We start from the raw sequence: 19,410 nt of genomic DNA, 5'->3' as shown, positions 1-19,410 counted from the left end.
GGGGGGTTTGAAGTGGTTTCAATGGTGGGAGAAAGGGAATTACATAAGGAAAATTATCAGTTATGTCAGCTCATAAGTTAGTACAAAAATTAGCCAATGCATAAAATATTACCCACATTAGCCAATTAGCTATTTGTAGCGGAAAAAATGTCAATCTTTTGCTTTGTTTTGAGTGGGTATTGTTAGAATAGATTGGATATATCTTAAGGAGTTTAAATCCCAATTTTGGGATGATTTCGTAGAGTTTTGAGTTGGTTTGAATTGAAAATACGAAGTAGAGGATGAACATGGAAAAAAATAATGTGTATCACATTGTGTATCATTTGTGAATCACATATGTATCATATCTGTATCAAATGTGTCACATATATATCCATGTATACCTGTGTGTGAAATATATGCGTGATACGTGTTTGATATATGGGTCACAGAAGAATTTTTTGAACTAGATTTTAACTACGAATTTTGATACCAAATCAGTCCAAATCACCTCCAATACGACAACATGATGCCCAGTAATATCTCACACCGTGGGGTCTGGGGAGGGTAGTGCGTACGAAGACATTACCCCTACCTTGTGAGGATAGAGAGGTTGTTTCCAATAGACCCTCGGCTCAGGAAAGCATAAGCACCACATTAATGAAAATATAGACAAGAAGGGACAGCACCAAAAAGCCATAAAAAACAGAATAAAAACAAGATAGTAAGGTGATCCAACAATGAAAGAAAACAGTTAGTCATAAAAACCTACTACCAACAGAAAGCGAGACTGCATGCCAATACTACTGCTATGAACACTCTAGACTACCTACTCTACTATCCTAATCCTCAACCTCCATACCTTCCTATCAAGGGTCATGTCCTCGGTCAGCTGAAGCTGCGGCATGTCTTGCCTAATCACCTCTCCCCACCTCTTCTTTGGCCTACCTTTACCTCTCCGTAGGCCCTCCAATGTCAACCTCTCACACCTCCTCACCGGGGCGTCTGTATTCCTCCTCACATGACCAAATCACCTAAGCCACGCTTCCCGCATCTTGTCCTCAATAGGGGCCACACCCATCTTGTCGCGAATAACCTCATTTTTATCATATCTAACCTGGTGTGCCCGCACATCCATCTCAACATCCTCATCTCTACTACCTTCATCTTCTGGACATGAGCGATCTTGACTAGCCAACACTCAGCCGCATACAATATCGTCGGTCCGACCACCACTCTGTAGAACTTACCTTTAAGTTTCGGTGGCACCTTCTTGTCACACAAAACACCGGAAACGAGTCTCAATTTCATCCATCCCGCCCTAATACGATGTGTGACATCTTCATCAATCTCCCCATCACCCTGAATAATAGACCCAAGGTACTCAAAACTGCCTCTCCTAGGGATGACCTGCGAGTCCAGCCTCACCTCCCCTTCCCCTCCTTGAGTCTCGCCACTGAACTTACACTCCAAGTATTCTGTCTTGGTCCTGCTCAACTTGAAACCTTTAGACTCCAGGGTCTGCCTCCATACCTCTAACTACGCGTTCACACCGTCTCGCGTCTCGTCAATCAATACAATATCATCTGCAAATAGCATGCACCATGGCACCTCCCCTTGAATGTGGCACGTTAGTACGTGCATCGCCAGGGCAAACAGAAAAAGGCCGAGTGCTGACCCCTGATGCAAACCCATCATAACTGGAAAATGGTCCGAGTCCCCACCCACCGTCCTCACTCGGGTCTTTGCTCCATCATACATGTCCTTAATCACCCTAGCTAAGCAACATGTACACCTTTAGCCTCCAAACATCTCCACAAAACCTCCCTCGAAACTTTACCGTACGCCTTTTCTAAGTCGATGAACACCATATGCAAGTCCTCTTTCTCTCCCTATACTGCACCATCAATCTCCTAACAAGGTGGATGGCTTCCGTAGTCGAACGCCCCGGCATAAACCTGAACTGGTTCACATGGCAGCAACTTTACCGGCTACAGCAAGGCTTCCCCCCCCCCCCCCTCAGAGATCCACCTTACCCTATTAATATGTTCCAAACTATTTATAATCTTTGAAATGCGTACTTGGATCATCATCTTAGTTACCTTACTGTCTCAAAGTTTGATGCAAAGAGTAAAGTTTCCACTTTATCTTGATGTTAGATATACAAGTAATCTGCAGTAAAATATGACTATTCATCTCAAATGGGAGAAATATAAAATTGACCGGCATTCTAACCCAACCAACTTGATGTAAATTGAAACTTCATTAAGCTAGTTTCCCGGAGGATAGATAAGTAATCGAATTCAAACAACAGTCAAGATCAACCTACTAGATGACGTGTTAGCTACTACAGAAGAGAGGATTTGGGGAAATGGAGAAAGAATGCACCTCTTGAAGGTCTATCCAGTCTAGGTGCTACTGGAGGCTGATGTGCTGAAATCCACGATCTCAAAGATCTGTGAAAAGTATTTGGAATCATTAGCGAAACAACTTAAGGGCATCCTCCAGGCTTAGAAACTAAGCATTTCACTCACGTTAAAAATGGAGAAACCATGTAGAGCTTGAGGCCAGTCATCCCACGAGATATGACGTCATTACTTGCTGGTTGAAGTTCATCCAGTCTTTGCCATGCAATTTCCTGAATTCAACATGCAAACCAACAAATTTTAATTCCCAGAGGAAGCAGTCACAGTCGGATTCTCGTATTTGAAGATGCGCTTTGCATATATACAACCTAAGTGATTATACCATGCCAGCTTCATATACAATCCGTAAATTTTAGAACACATGCACGTGTTTGCATGCAATTTGTGCGTTGTATAGAGAATGATTATCAATGTTAAAGTAACCAATGGGAGAGCAAAATAACGTCCATGTTACAAAAATTAACTTTCAAAGATTCCTGCAGATGTCAACCAATTAAAGAAGTGTAATTCTAGATAGCATCTAAAGTTTCAACTTCATGCATAATCATGAGAGGAAAGACACTCCTTAGCATATCTTTTGTGATTGACATTGCAATAGTAACTCAATTGTTCCTCCGAAAATAAAGTTCAATACTTCATCCAAATAATTATGGCTATAAGATCCAGCTGAAATGTATCAGCATGCCATACCTACATAACATACATCTCATTCAACAGGTCATCACTGAACTTTGTACCCATAATACATGGCATATGACACTGAGAAATGCGAAGTCAATGGCGAGTAAAATTCCATAGGAATCTGCTGCTCCATATAGTCGTATTAAATTAAGGTAGTAAGCTCAGAAAATTATCTATTAGCATGGGCTCCAACAAACAAATTCTTACACATAATCTTAAAGTCAACAAAGGCAAGCAAATGATATACCATCATTCTAAAAAATAAATGTACTAATAGACCATACAGTAATTCAATATTAGCAATATTTTAATTTAGTTGGAACAGCATAAATCCATCTATTAAAGATAACAAGAAAAGGACATTGATAAACGGATTACACTTCGACAAGAGTGTTTCTGCTATACTGATCTCCTTTTCAGCTTTTAAAATGCACAAAGTATTTCACTTACACTAATTTCTTTTTTAGTTTGTGGGGCAAATGCTGTATCCTCTTTCACTCCAGCTATTATGTAAAGCCGCACCCTTTGCTGTCCAAATGTCATTTCAAGGAATTGATCTTTATGAAGAAGTTTTGATACATCAAATCCTGTTTCTTCCAAGACCTGCATCCAATACAGAGCATGATTTAGATAGTTGAAGTCAAACCGGGCATTGTATAAAGATAAACCATGGAAGGTAATTACTTAAGGTTGTCCATGAAAAGGGCAAGAGAACAAAAAAAAAATAGAAATAAACTGTTGCTGCCAGCTCCCCAAAGGATAATCTTAGGCCTCATTTGTTTGCACTTAATGCAGGTCTAAATCTTAATCATCCAGATCTCAGGCATTAAGTGTGTTTGTTTTCAAGTCTGAATCTTAACCCTTAAGATCTCAATCATTAAGTGTGTGTATTTTTTTACTTCACAACCACTTAATGGGTCTGTATGATTAAGATTTATAACAAAGACTTAATTTCATTAAGATGCTATCATCCACATTCATTACTAACTGTTGTCACCACCTACCATTATCAACTACTACCAGCACCATCCTCAACCATAGCCGCCATCACTACCACCACCCACTACCCCTGCCACCATCATCCTCAACCATAACTACACACTCACCCACCTCAACCACCACAACTAACCACCACATCACCATCAATAACCATAACCGGCACTGCCCACCATTATAAACTACCACCACCCATCATCACCTTCCCCGATCACAATCACAACCACTACCTCACTATTATTAACAATCACCATCCACCACCACCATCCTCAATCATAATTGTCATTGCTACCAATCACCACTAGCTACTACCTAGAACCACCACCATTAGATTAATTAGTATTTTATTTGAATTTTATGCTTATTAATTTTTAAATATAGATTTTATATATTCAGATGTTAAAAAAACAAACCGTCTTAATCATTTAGTATTCAGATCTTAATACACATCTTAATATTCAGGTGTGCATTTAGATTCAAATATCTTAATTTTAATACACATCTTCATATTCAGATTCAGTATCTTGTTTCTTCATCAGATATGTATTCAGATTCAAACGTCTTAATCTTAAAACAAACAAATGAGGCCTTAATCACATATAGAATTACCAAGATTTCATAACAGTTACTCCCTTCCAATTTATGTGAACCTATTTGACTGGGCACGGAGTTTAAGAAAAAAATAAAGTCTTTTAAAACTTGTGGTCCTAAACAAGCCATAACTTTTGTGTGGCTAAAATTCTTTAAAACTTGTAGTGTTAAACATGCCAGAGTATTTGTGGCTATAAAAGCTTCTCATTGAGGGTACGATTGAAAGTTTAAGTTAAATTATTTCCCAATTTAGAACGGGGTCATTCTTTTTGAAACGTACCAAAAAGGAAATAGATTCATCTAAATTGAAACGGAAGAAGAACAATCTTCAATTTGGAGCAGTCAGATCCCATGCCAACTTATTAAAACAGAGAAAAGTATGATCCTAAAATAAACTACTATAAAAGTAAACTATTGCAGACTTTCTGTGACTTCTAGATAGCTTGTAACTCAGTTTCTGATAAACTGATCCATTCACAATAAAGAAATTAAATCAGTTTCTGCTCTTTTCCCTTTGAACCACAAAGCTTTGATCCAAAAATAGAGGAACCAAAAATGTTACTCCTTCCATTTCAATTTATGTGACACACTTTCCTCATTAGACCGTTCCATAAAGGATGACATATTTCTATATTTGAATTTTGAAGAAAATATAACTTTAAACTTTTCATTTTACTCATTTGACCCTTAATGAGAAGTTTTATAGCCACACAAATATTATGGCTCACAAAGCTTTTACCTTTAAGCTTTTAAGACCACAAGTTTCATCTTCGGCCATTGCTCCTCCTTTATACCATCTTCTTCGGCCATTGCTCCTCCTTTATACCATGATACACCAGTACCACCATGGGACGTTAAGTACAAACCACATACTACCCATTCCTCATGTAGAACTTAAATTGAATTTTCTTCATGGACTGGTCCAAACAGCTTTCTCCTTAATTACGAAATATTTGATGTCTCTTCTTTCCAAAAAAAATTCAAATTCAACAAGTCACGACATCTACCCCTCAATAATCAATATTAAATATGTTGGGGTTGGTGGTACAAATCCTCATTGTCCATATTGCTCCATTTAAACTTATCTCAGACAAATTAAAAATTAGTTTCTCTAACACTAGAAGTTATCTATGTCTTCTATTGGTATGTAAATCTCTAACAATACTTAAAAACTACTAGCAACCATTGGACCTGCAGAACGTACTAACATGACTAATTCCTTTTTTCTTTTCTTTTTTTGGATAAAAGGTAAGGATAACAAAATATTGATTACTGAAGCACCAACAAGGTGCATGTACAAAAGCATATACAAACTGGTCATAAGACCAATTTATCCTTAACACGGATAGCTAGGGAAACTTATCAATTATCTATGATATTTACATATTCATGTTTTGACCAAAATGACAAGTTATAAATAAAAATGTTTGAGTTGGTGCACAGAATAGCAAATTCCTCTTATGCATCTTTGATGTTGCTCCTCCCACAGGGATCCAAATTATTTTCCTTGGCATTGGACGTGTTGACACGACACATTCAAGGGGAGGTTCCATGGTGTATGTTATTTGCAGATGACATAGTTCTGATTGACATGACGCGAGGTGGTGTTAATGAGAGGCTGGAGGTTTGGAGACCAGTGTTATCAAAGGCGAAAAGCGCAAAAAAGCTCTAAGGTATGTTGGGGCTTTAAGCGCAAAGCGCAAATAAAGTGTGGGCTTTAAGGAAGAAAGGCGCAAATAGAGTAAAACTACAAATATGTATGTGTAGTCCAAGCCTAATATCTATAAGCATGCATACCAAATATATGGACAAAAAAATGAAGATAATTTACGATAAAGTGAATATCAATTGTTTGGTGTCGCCTTTTCAGGATTACGCTTATTGGCAAGGAAAAGCATGCCTTAGCGCCTTGATGACAACACTGAAGCGCCCGTTAAGCGAGGTGAAGCGCTCAACGTGTTTTGAGCCTCGCTTTAAGGCTTAAGCGCGCCTTTGATAACACTGTTGGAGACAGACTTTAGAGTCTAAAGGTTTCAAGTTGAGCAGGACCTAGATAGAATATTTAGAGTGCAAGTTTAGCGAAGCGAACATGAATGTAACGCTTGATACACAAGTTATCTCCAAGAGAGGAAGTTTCAATTTGGGTTAGTGATACAAGGAAATAGGAAGATTGATGAGGATGTCACACATCGTATAGGAGCAGGGTGGATAAAATGGAGCCTCGCACTCGGCATCCTACGTGATAAGAATGTGGCAGTGAAACTTAAAGGTAAGTTCTACAAAGTGGTGGTTAGACCGACTATGTTGTATCGGGCAGAGCGTAGGCCAGTCAAGAACTCTCATATCCAGAAGATGAAAGTACCTAAATGAGGATGTTGAGATGGATGTGCGAGCATACCAAGTCAGATAAGATTAGGAATGAAGTTATTTCTTATTTGGGAAAAGGTGCGCGTGTCCTCAGTGGAGGATAAGATGCAGGAGGCAAGGCTGAGATGGTTCGGGCATGTGAAGAGGAGAAGCATAAATGCCCCACTTAGGAGGTGTGAGGGTTGGCCTTGGTGGGTAGGAAGAGAGGTAAAGGTAGGTTAAAGAAGTATTAAGGAGAGGTGATTAGGTAGGACATAGTGCAGTTGGAGCTTACTAAGTACATGACCCTTGATAGGAGGGTGTGGAGGTCGAGGATTAGGGTAGAAGGTTAGTACATAGTTGTGCGTTTTCCTTTTCTTTCTCAGACCGGTAGCACTAATGCTAGTTTGCTATCCTTCCTATTCATAGATTGCTATTACTGCTTATTGTTGATTGCTATCTTTCGCTTCGTTTTCTTAATAACTTACCGTTTTTACTACTTGTAGCCACTGCTTCTTTTAATCTTCTCTTTAGCCGAGGGTCTATCAAAAACAACTTCTCTGCCTTCCCAAGATACACTACTCTCTCCAAACCCCACTTGTGGGAATTCACTAGGTTTGTTGTTGTTGTTGTTGTTGTTGCTTCCTGTAAGTCTTTTGCATCAGCATTCCAGTCCAGCTGCTAAAGACTTGTGTCAACCTACTAGCTATCGCTAATGCAATATTGAACAGCCGTTGGAAAATGTTCCATAACTCCATGTTTTTCTTTAATGCAAAAACAAATGATTTGAAATTTCGACACAGGTAGGCTCTGCTGCATGGTGCATAGCCTCTTTTGGCAAATTTTGAAGAGTGAGACGGGCTTTATTTAAAACTATCCACCCAAAAACATGCAACCCTAGGAGGAGCTTTTGCTTTCCACAATAATTGTCGTGGCCAGTCAACAATTTCGCCCTCTAAAAGACAGAGCATCTTTGTAACCAGACTTAGCAGAATATATGTTGCTGCTGTATGCAAGCCAAAACAAAAAATCCCCACTTTCATCAATCCATCTTTCTCCCTAAGTCTTTTGAGCAAATCTAACAAGCTGTCCACTTTGCAATTGTGGCAATTTCTTCCCAAATTTCCAAGAACTTGGTTTCGCCTAAAACGCAATTCCCACTAACTGGTATCGCCTATACCTATCTTTTTTTTCCATTGTGCTCTGTTTTTTGCTAGGTTTGCATGGATTCCAAGAGATTGTAGGTCTTTGAAGATAACTTCTTTTCATGTGATTATAGGTCTACCTCGTCCCCTTTTTAACACCTTCATTCACCACTGTTTAGGCCTATGGAACGGTCCATCTAGAGGTCGACTTAGTACATGACCAGATTATCTCAAGAAACCTCTCAGATTATGCTCTATATATGCTACTTGCACTTTGTAGTTATCCTTCTATCACATAACACTCCGGTAGCACCTCTCCGTTTTAACCACCTTATTTTGATTCCATGTGTATATCTTCATCGATCATACCATACCATTTTGATCCGGATCATCGAACATAGGTATCTATTATCTAATTTTTTGCATTTACACACCGCAATCCCATACCTCACTTCGCTCTTCTTATGTTGGCTAAACTTGCAATGCACCTATTGAATCTTACTTCTACTTATCCTAAAATTCTTACTCTTTAATGAGGTTCTCCATAGTTCAAACTTTTGATTGACACCCTAGTTTCATCAATTAACACAATATAGTGCGCAAATAGCATAAGGCATCGGATCTCATCATGTATAGAATGTTAACTTCACTTGAACAGCTTTAAAAGTAAATTCAGATGACCTTATTACTGGCATTTACAAGAAGACGTACATAGAATTGGATAAACCTTTTATCCCTAGTTCGATAAATGTCATTACCGTCTGATTTTTGATTAATGTTGTTATAGTTATACTTGAGCCTCTGAGAAATTAAAAGTTAAAAAAGAAATCTAGGTTAGAAAGGAAAGGAGAGTTGGTAGTAGGTGCAGAAGAACAGACCCCTCGCTGTTTATCCAATCCCCATCGCATTCCATAGGATTGTGTTTCACTCATGATCTCCTTTTAATGGGAGTAAGTATATCTTATTTTCCTCATGTAGGATAAAAATTCTACATATGAAACAATCGACAAAATTTTCTGGATCACAACTCAATAATTGATAGACAAATCAAAAGCCAAATTACATCTCGGCTGATGAAATCCCTCCTAATGGCCCCAACTATCTGCAAGGAAAGACCCCCCCCCCACCCCACCCCACCCCACCCACGATATCTTTGCAAAAGGTCTAAGGTAGTTTGAGCTAAGTAATTTTTGCAAATAAAGATATCTCCTGCATTAGAAGAACATGAATTTTAATGGAAAAAAAGGAATGACACCTTACTTAAAGAATTCAGAGAAGAAGTTCAGCTAGTAAGATATTTATATGTGCATCTCTAATCATGATGGAACTCAGAAAGGTAGGGTGAGCCATTATATCATCGCTACCAAACTTTATCCTTCACTGTCATCTCTTAGGCAAAATCAGTCACCTTAAATCAACTAAAACCAATCAAGTAACAGATAACCTTGTATGCTTCCACAAACATGTACAACAACAAAAAACAAAAACAAAAAAACAATAGGTTCCCACAAGTGGCGTCCGGGGAGGGTAGTGTGTACACAAACCCTACCCCTACCGTGGGAGGGCACAGAGGTGGGAGGGCAGAGAGGCTGTTTTCGATAGACCCTCAGCTAAAGACAAGATGAAAAAGAATCAGAAGCAACAAGGTATTAAGAAAACCGAAGCGAAAGAATGCTCCACAAACATTTACATGAATCTTTAATGTCAATTGGAGCATTGTTGAATTAAAAAGAATTTACTTCTTGATTAACAAAAAGGTAAAGAGAATTTACTTCTCTAACTGCACAAGTGTGGTCCTCTTCATCTTTATTCTTTTTCCCACGTGGAAAACTCCAACTTGAACCCTTCCATCCCTTTACTAGCAAGCACTGTATTTGACATAAATAATCCATGAGATACTTAAAATCCAAAAGACACAGTTTGAACAAGAACTCAACAGTACATCAGGAAATAGAACCTTGAAACATTACAACAAAAAGATGACCAGACAAGAACCATGGCCATAAGCAGAAAAAAAACCTTCTGGCATACCAATTATTAACTCAATTTTCAACACTCAGGGAATTCAAGGAACTTTTGATGCCATAACGGAACTTCACTAATTTGAAATAGAATAGAATTCGGAGTGGCAAAATCTCCGCTCTTGGTTGCTTCACTGCCTGAGTATATTGTAACACATTTTCACCTGCATAGCTATTTCCTTTTCATGGTGTAAAATCTCCGATCGCTGGTGTAAACCCACAGTTATGAGAAACTCATTTATATTCCTATTATTGTTCTCACTCTAGTAACAACTACTTCATACATGCCCTTTATGGCACTCATAAATTAATATGAATACCTTTCTTCTCCAACACCACCAAAGGACATTTTTTGGTGCTCTATCATATGCTTTCTACAGGTCAATGAACAGTCAACACCATGTGTAAGTTGTTCTTCCTCGCGCGATAAATTTCCATAGATCTTCTTAGCAAGAATATAGTCTCTGGCGTAGATCGACAGGGTAAATACAAACTGATTCTCTGTCATTCTTGTAATGTCCCTAAATCTATGCTCCCACTCTTTCCCAAAGTTTCATTGTATGACTCAAAAGTTTAAGGCCTTGATAATTCGCAACAACTTTCACTATATCCTTTGTTCTTTTTAAATTAGAATAGGGAAAAGGATAATCATCGAACTAAAAAGAATAGAGAGAGAAATGACTGCAGTTAACTGAATATAGGTCCTCAAAAAGTCAAAGCAGCAATGTTCTAAGTTCCAGTAACATATTAATCACTGGGTCATACATGAATTTTTTGATAAGGGACTGGGTCATACATGAATATAGGTCCTAAAATGTAACAGGCTTAATAAAGCACAAAATTTAGAACACCAATCAACTATAAGAATCTGACAAATATGATATTTATCTCTTAAGGAGAAGGAACTAGAATATGCAGCTCTCAATGCAAACGAGACTTACCCTTTCAAAAGTTTCATCAAGGATGATGGCCCCAGTTACAGGAACTCGAACCTTGTAAGAGGTAAAGTCCTTGAATATGTCATCTATGTGAGGAACATATGGTTTTAAAACATCACAACTGTTAAACACTGTCGTTGATTAAGGAAAGCCGGGATGCTCATATGCTCGTCTCCAGATACACAAGCCAACATGGAATTAGTAAGCAAAACAACTTAGGGACGAAAGTCAAAAACAGTGACCCTATCATATATGTCCACCTTATACTGTCAACATAATTCTTTCTTCAGATAATCTTATAAAAAATATTACCCTTACTTATCAAAAATAGTTCTTTCTTTAGATTTTATTTCCAATCTTCACGAACATTTTGCATGTTCAGGGAGCTCCTTAAACAAATTAAAAAAAAGGGAAAGAATACAAATAAAACACTCAGCCCTAAGAGAAACACCTGAACCTTGGCCCAACAATGACCATATAGGAAAAAAAAGAAACGAGTATATATAATGACGACTATGGAGAACAATAGCAATATCACAATTATCCGTCATCCCGCGCCCCTTTTTTGGGTTATTAATATCAACGTCATACTTTGCAATCAAATTGGTGGAAAGCATGTCAAGTGGCTAATTATATGCAAAGAAAAAAGAACAGAGGGCATTCAAGTTCGAAAGAGTAACAACATGCAAATCCCAATGAAAGAGGTAAGTTGCGTGCAAGATAATACTCTGCATTTAAAAAATTGTCGACCTAGGTCCTATCATCAAGGATACTTAAGGATGTAAATTCCTTGAGAGTGAAAGACTTCAATGATGGATTTTTTTCTACAGAATTGTCTTCATAAAACCAATGTGCATACTCCACAAGAAATAAAATCCTCTCAAATGATTGCTGATCTTCTTTTGGCACGTTCAAAACAAACCGACTGCGTCAAAAGAAAAGGAAACATATTTATCAAGTAAAGATAAAAAATGCATAATTTCACAATTATCTACCATTAATCAAGTAAAGTCAAAAGAATATAACAGGCTGCTAGACCCAACTTTAAGTAATTGCAGATGAAATAGAATACAGTATATGCCAGGAAAGAATGCATTTTATTGAAGTCATAAGCTTTCATTACCATGAGATAAAAATTAGCTTACCATGTTATAATATTGACCAAAGGAAGCAATATGTCTTCCTATCCAAATAAAATACTGAAGAAATTGCAAACATTCATGAATGATTAATTATGGAAGCATTGTTATTATACTATTGATCAATCAATCAACCACTCATCACTGCCAAACTATTTGGGGTGATCTATACTGACTTCTATATCCATTTTACTCTATTGAACACCATTCCATTCCAACACTGGATCACCTTGCCTATTTAACACTACATGCATGTGTCCTCGAATGTTAAATAAGTGGAACTTGTGTCAATCACGGGTGGGCAAACTCTGCTCTTACGTTTCTTTTTTTTTTTTGACAAAGAACTCTGCTCTTACGTTTCTTCTACCCTTTTCCATACTTTATCATTACTTGTGTCTTCCGGATGCCAATTTAACCAACCCACTTTCATGTTCATAATTCGACAGATGTCCCAAAACACTAGAGGCTGGCTGAGTGATTGAAACGGGAGTAACAACTTGGAAGCTGTAGATCTCAATTTCAATTACAACACTTAGTGTGGGCCGATATCCTTTAGACTTGGTGGGGAGAATTAATCGATACATACGTTTGGATTATAGCAGGATTGCCAATGGATTATTTTAAGTGCATACTAGCTAGATCGGATGTGCGTCATTAAAAAAAAAATAGGTGTTGGTTTCAATGATGCACACGCCTAGGATAACACATCTCAATGAATTCAATCACAAGTGTAGGAACTATTGTCAGAACAAGCAATAGGTTTATAACACAGTGAGAACAAAAGAGTTTAAAGGTAGTATTTGTTTTAAGCAGGGCATAAAATACTCAAGTAGAAGAACTACCCGTTCCTTCCTTTATTCCGTCCCAACAGTCTCAGCAACTAAGAAATTGAACTTGCCCTTACGTTCAAGAAATTAGGAATTCCATTTCCCACATTTTTAAATTTATCTTAGGTAGTCATAATTCCAACGAAACAAGAGAACTCTCCATCACATGAAGCTGTTGAATTACATGCAACTAATAAGACCCAATCAATCAATCAACTTCAATTCAAATACCAAATTAGGTCATTTACATGAATCTGCTACTTCTTATAACATCGGCAACCAGGTCAGCTTGCTTGAATCTACTACTTCCCTCAACTACATGCATCATCTTACCTTTAAAGTACCGAATGACGCGAAGCACCAAATATATAGATCACAAGAATTAACCTAACTTTTCTTGCTTTCTCGGAGTTCTAACATTTTAATCTCCCATGGTATTCATTCCAACTACATCACTAACCTACACCATTGGATGTTAATCCTCTATATCTTAAATTGAGGTCCATTTCATTCTCTATTGGATCCTCCTTATTTACACTAGCTTTTAACACTGTGATCAACCTACCACAACCATCCTTTTTTATCCTAACTAAAGATCAATAGCCGTTGGGCAGCTCGCATAGGCAAAGGTAACACTATATAATTTTATGACACCAATGACTGGACCAGTTTGCATTCGCCTCGACCATTCCACCGGGTACCTACTACCTCCCACCAGTACAGGTATCGAGATAATTCTATCCACCAAGGCTTTAAGCAGAAATCACCTAGTAGTATTGCCTCGCTGGGATCTGAATTGAGACATCATGGTTCTCTTACCACTTCATTAACCAGGTCACACCCTTGAGTGCACGAAGTTAACACTAATTAACACTACTATAGCTAAATTTTGAAATTATAATCACTAAAAGTACACTATTTCACAACCAAGTCCGAAAAATAGCTTGAATCACTAAAAATGCAACAAAAAATAAATAAATAAATAAATAAAGTTTTGCACAATAACATAAAGAGCAGTAGGCACCTGCAAAGATCGTCAAGGAGTTCCTGAGGAGGAAGGCCATTTTTTGAAGGAGCGCTAGAAGATCGATGAAGCCCTGACATTTTGAAGACCTAAAAAACTAAAACCCTAACTTCGATCTGGAGATTTTCACGTACGTATATACATATACTACTACGTATTTTTGTATGCTCAGCGTATACGCATATGAGTATACATACGGAGAGAGAAAAAGAGAGAGTCGGAGTCAAAGTCGAGAGGAAAGAGCTCTTATTATTCTTAAAAAACTGAACCCAAAAAGCTCTTCCTCCTGATTTTCCCTCTTTCTGGTTCTGAACTTGTTGAATACTGAATGATGATGGTGAGGGTATTCTCGGAAATTCATTCTGTGATTTACTCTCATTTTTCTTTAATCATCATAATAATTAACGTTAACGACTAAAATCCAATTAAGAGTTTAGATTTAAGCTCGGGATATGACATTTGACAATGTAACTTGCATACCTTTTTTAATCATAATTAAGTTAAGTACTAAAAACAAATTATGCAATTAATGTTTAAACTTCTAAAACTATTCATGGTATGAGGTTGAAGAATGTGTAATTTGCATACCTTTTTAAGTCATAATTTACATATTAATATTGAACTTGTGACACTTTGATTTTGTAGTACGATGCTAGACAATTTGCATATTGCTTTCCTTTTCTCAATCAAAATTGTGGTATACACGAAAATTCAATTGAGTAGTTAAGGTTATAACTCGTGCTTTAATTCGTGGTTTGACGCTAGACAATATACGATTTGCCTTCCTTTTTAATCACAATTAATGTTATATAGTAAATCCGATTTAATATTCAACAACATGTGAAATTTGATAGATTATCCTATCCCAAGCCATCGTAGTTATTGGTAGAGATTTTGTTCGTTAGCTATCTTTTGATTCATCGTATAACAACCAATTTCTAATTCGAAACTCTTTTTAAATTATAATCAATGTTAAGTACTAAAATCTAATTGAGTAATTATGCTAAATAGTAAAATTTAGCATTTAATATTTAAATTTCGACAATATCACGCTAGATTATTTCTTGATTACATGAAGTGTTTGACTAGTTTCTTCACCATGAAATTCAAAACAAAACATAACAATTAAAAAAGGATATAACTTTTTCTTTTTTGAGATTTTGGAAAAAAAATTTAAAAAAAAGAGAAAGAAATGATACGGAGCCATTTTTAGGCCTCATTTATTTGCACTTAATGGAGGTCTAAATCTTAATCATTCAATCTCAGACATTAAGTGTGTTTGTTTTTAAAGTCTGAATCTTAATTATTCAGATCTTAATCATTAAGTATTTTTTTTTACTTCACAACTACTTAATGGATCTGAATAGGTCCGTAAGATTAAGATCTATAACATAGACTTAATTTCATTAAGATGTTATCACATATTCATTATTAACTGCCGCCACCGCCTACCATTATCAACTACCACCATGCCACCACCACCACCATACTCAACCACCGCCACCACCATACTCAACAACCACCACCACCACCATCATCCTCAATCATAGCCGCCACCACTATCGACCATCACCATCCACCATCCCTACCGCTCGGAACACCATCATTCTCACCCACAGTCAACATTTATCCACCTCAACTACCACAACCAACCACCCCATTACCATTAACACACCGCCCATCATTATAACCTACCACCACCTTCCTCAATCACAAACCACCACCCGCCATTATTAACTATCACCACCCACCACCACTATAATCGCCACCACTACCAATCACTACTAGCTACTAGCATGAACCACCATCATCAACCAAAATACCACCAACCACCGCCTTTAGTCGGCATTCACCTGTTAGCCATCACCACCAACAACTATCATATTTTTAAAAATTATATATTTTATTGATAGAATATTAGATTAGTTAGTATTTCATTTGGATTTTATGTTTATTATTCTTCAAATAAAGATAAATTTTATGCATTCAGATGTTAAAAATCGAACAATCTTAATTTTTAATATTCAGATCTTAATACACATCTTAATATATTCAGATGTGTACTCAGATATCTTAATCTCCATACACATCTTGATATTTAATGTATATTCAAATTCAGACATCTTAATCTTAAAAAAAAACAGATGAGGCCTTAAAGTTTCCCGTAATTCAGACATGTCACTCGCGCACCCTATAAAAAAGATAACTTGGATAATATCGTGTCTTGATTGATATTTTTCCAAAATCCGATGATATTCCCCAAAGTTTTCTCAAGTGAAAGATTATTGAAATAGTAGTAATTTATTTTTAAAATAAAAATATCAAAGTTTTTTGTAAATTAATCTCTCCTGCTCCTCCATTAATCACACAAAAATTCGAAGTATCCTGTTTAATTTCGTGGAGACAAAATTTGTTTAGAGCACAAGACTGTATGATAGTTGCTTTGTCATCACTTACAAAATTATTATAATCAAGGATTTTCTATCAAAACCAAGGTGTATAATGTCGTTTCAAAGTGTTTACCCCAAAATTGGGTAACAATTAAATTTGTATGCGATTTAAAGGATACGTTGTTTAATTCAACACGAATAGTTATAAATGACAGATAAATGAATTAAAGACGAAATAAACGATCAAACCAATTGCAAATGTTACGATCAAGCCTGGTCTTAGATTGAAAAATGAACTCGTCCTTAATTGGACCCTCGGTTCAAGCCCAGTCGCGAATGAAATACAGAACAAGTGAGTAATGCCTTTAACAGTAGCTAGAAGATAAAAGTAAACTTTTATTCCTTTGAATTGCGTGTTACAATGTGTCCGACAAAAGAAAAACTTTTCCTTTATAAAGTATGAGAATTTCAGTCATAGTATAAGTCTAAAATAGGCAAAAATATTCTTTTTTTCGATAATTGTTGATCCATAATCGATATCGAACGAGGTTCGTGCTGTAAAATCTGGTTAAGGGCGAGTATTACGGCCCCATATCTGTCATGAATTATCGTCCACCGCATCTCCCGAGGTCTAGAAGTTATACTCGATCCGAAGTGCGTCGCTTTACCATGTTCGATGTCGGATATACCATTCAATCTTCCTGGGTCTCGATATGAGGGGTCTTTGGCCTCGACTATAACCTCACGGATTTGTGTTCCCATTTTGTTCTCTCACCGGGGACTCGGGGTAGCCATTGCTCCCGATTTTATCTGTACACAGATAGTTCTCTCGTTTTTCGGAGGGTAGATTTATCGAAGCAACGGGAAGCGATAAATGTACTCCGGTGTCTTCCTTCATACGTTATAGCCAAATTGATGGGTCAACGAAATGTCCCATCATTCGCGTTGTTCTGACTTCGGACACGTGTCAACTGTCGGTTGACTGTCCTCGAATGTGAAACGTCATGCATTGATTGTCCTTCCTCTATAAAAACTCCAACCTCTTTTTCACTTCCCCACTTTCCGATTCGAGAGCTCTTTGATTTACCCTCGAATTTTCCACTTACCTTTAACCCTTTCAAATCTTCATACCTTGCTCCTTAGATCTTCATATCTTCATCCTCAAACCTTCATACTTTCTCTTTGAATCTTCAACCCAGACCTTCATATCTTCATCCCATCTTCAAATCTTCATATATTTTCTTCAAACCTTCACATTTTTCAGAATCCGATAGCAAAAACTTCTAAATACGTGCCTCAGCAAACCACCCATTCATCTTCCAACCCGGCCACAAATACCGAGCTGGCCATTTTTTGAGGTGGCCCAGGAGCCTCCCTTGAAGAGTTTTGTCCCGGGGAGCTGCTCTATTGAGAATGACTTCAACATCGAGAAGGCCTTCAATCAACAGGACCGAGGCGAGGGAGCATGGAGGTACATATGCTCCGTTACTGGGGAGATACTCCCTACAGTTTGGGCAGACTGTATCTGGGAGGGGAAGGAGGTGGTCTTCCCCTGGCCCAACAAAGACATCACCACTCACGTGGAGGGGTACCTAAGTGTTTACACTCACCCCTTCACGCTCGCCCCGGTGGATCCCATAGTCCTCGATTTCTGCAAAAGGTACGAGGTCTGTCTTGGGAAGATTCACTCGTCATTTTCAAGGATCGTAATCCTCCTCCGCCACTTCGTAAACAACACCAGAGCACCGTGGTCCATCCTCGACCATCTGCTTCGTCTCTACAGTTCCCGAATCTTCCGAGGGGGGTTGATCAAGCTCGTTCGCCGAGCATGTAAAGCTCCGTTCTCGAGCATCGACGAGGACCAAGATCGAGTTTGGCAGGGGAGGTTCGTTCTGGAAAAAATCGAAGATTTCATTCCCTCAGAATTTCTACAGTTCCCCCGAAAAGTGGAACGCATCTCGTAAGTCTTTTTCCTTCTTAGGTATTTGGTACTCCCTTATAATCTTTTCCTAATTGCCTGTGTTTATCGTCATACAACGGTTGCCAGGGTTCCTAATGCAGTCCCTCGCTTCAAGGATATTGAGGGGATCTGCAAACAAATGTCTTACTTTGAGCGCGCATGGCGCAAGCTTTCGCAGGGCAAGTGGGAGGCTCGTTCCCGTGGTGAGGCTTTATCCTGAATGATTACACTCACACACTTGACTTGTATTTCGCTAAGTCTTCTTCCTTCTCATAGGTTTGCCCAAGACCACCGAGCTCAGGTTGTTGGATGAGGATGAAAATCTGTCATCGCTTGCCGAACCCTCCGCTCCGGTACATCCCGGGGTTGCCGCAAAGGAGGAGAAAAATAAGAAGAAAAGAAAGTCATCGGGTTCCCCAGATGCCGAGGTAAAGAAGAAGAGGGTGGTCGTCCAGGTCCGGAAAAGCAACAAAAAGAGCACCAAGTCTAGGGTACCGGACTTTGATTCCCTCTACCGACTCAGGGATTACCCTAAGGATGACGACGTTGAGTTCATTGCTCACGAGTCGACCATCAGCGAGGGGCATCAGGCGGCAATCGGAAAAGGTGACTACGAGGTCGATCCCCCTCTAGCTCGGGAACCAAAGGGAGAGTCGGAGGCCACGGCCTCCCATGAAGCCGCTCCTGCCCCGAATGAGGTAGCTGGTGTCATCGATATCGCGGAGACGCCATCCCACACTGAGTCCATGTTCCAAGAGGCTCAAGCTGACAAAGAGAAATCAAACGAGACGGTACCGGGCCCAAATGATGCCCTCGACTTGTTCTTTGACGGCATGGACATGACCGCATTGGAGGATTACTCCAGGATTAGTCACCTGGAGGTCCCAAAAAAGGATATGCCACCAGGAGCGGGCGAGTCAAGCTCAAGCCCAAAACTAGGGAGGCAG

At 38.3% G+C, this 19,410-nt stretch overlaps 1 protein-coding gene across 1 annotated transcript in view; it reads right to left on the bottom strand.

The window, feature by feature from the left end:
- The window catches only part of LOC109240906 (mRNA-decapping enzyme subunit 2), a 16,330-nt gene extending 1,883 nt beyond the window's left edge, over positions 1–14,447 (bottom strand). Inside the window, exons 1-7 of the mRNA XM_019407588.1 lie at positions 14,114–14,447; positions 11,897–12,048; positions 11,127–11,254; positions 9,937–10,032; positions 3,537–3,689; positions 2,514–2,617; positions 2,368–2,435 (exon numbers count right to left, since the gene is read on the bottom strand). Of these exons, the coding sequence (XP_019263133.1) occupies positions 2,368–2,435; positions 2,514–2,617; positions 3,537–3,689; positions 9,937–10,032; positions 11,127–11,254; positions 11,897–12,048; positions 14,114–14,193 (781 nt within the window). The 5' untranslated portion in view covers positions 14,194–14,447. The remainder of the gene's footprint in view (positions 1–2,367; positions 2,436–2,513; positions 2,618–3,536; positions 3,690–9,936; positions 10,033–11,126; positions 11,255–11,896; positions 12,049–14,113) is intronic.
- Positions 14,448–19,410: the final 4,963 nt, after the last annotated feature.

Source organism: Nicotiana attenuata, unplaced genomic scaffold, assembly GCF_001879085.1.
Source record: "Nicotiana attenuata strain UT unplaced genomic scaffold, NIATTr2, whole genome shotgun sequence".
Taxonomy (NCBI): domain Eukaryota; kingdom Viridiplantae; phylum Streptophyta; class Magnoliopsida; order Solanales; family Solanaceae; genus Nicotiana; species Nicotiana attenuata.
The sequence above is the reverse complement of the archived record's forward strand: the minus strand, read 5'-3'. Positions and strand labels throughout refer to the sequence as shown.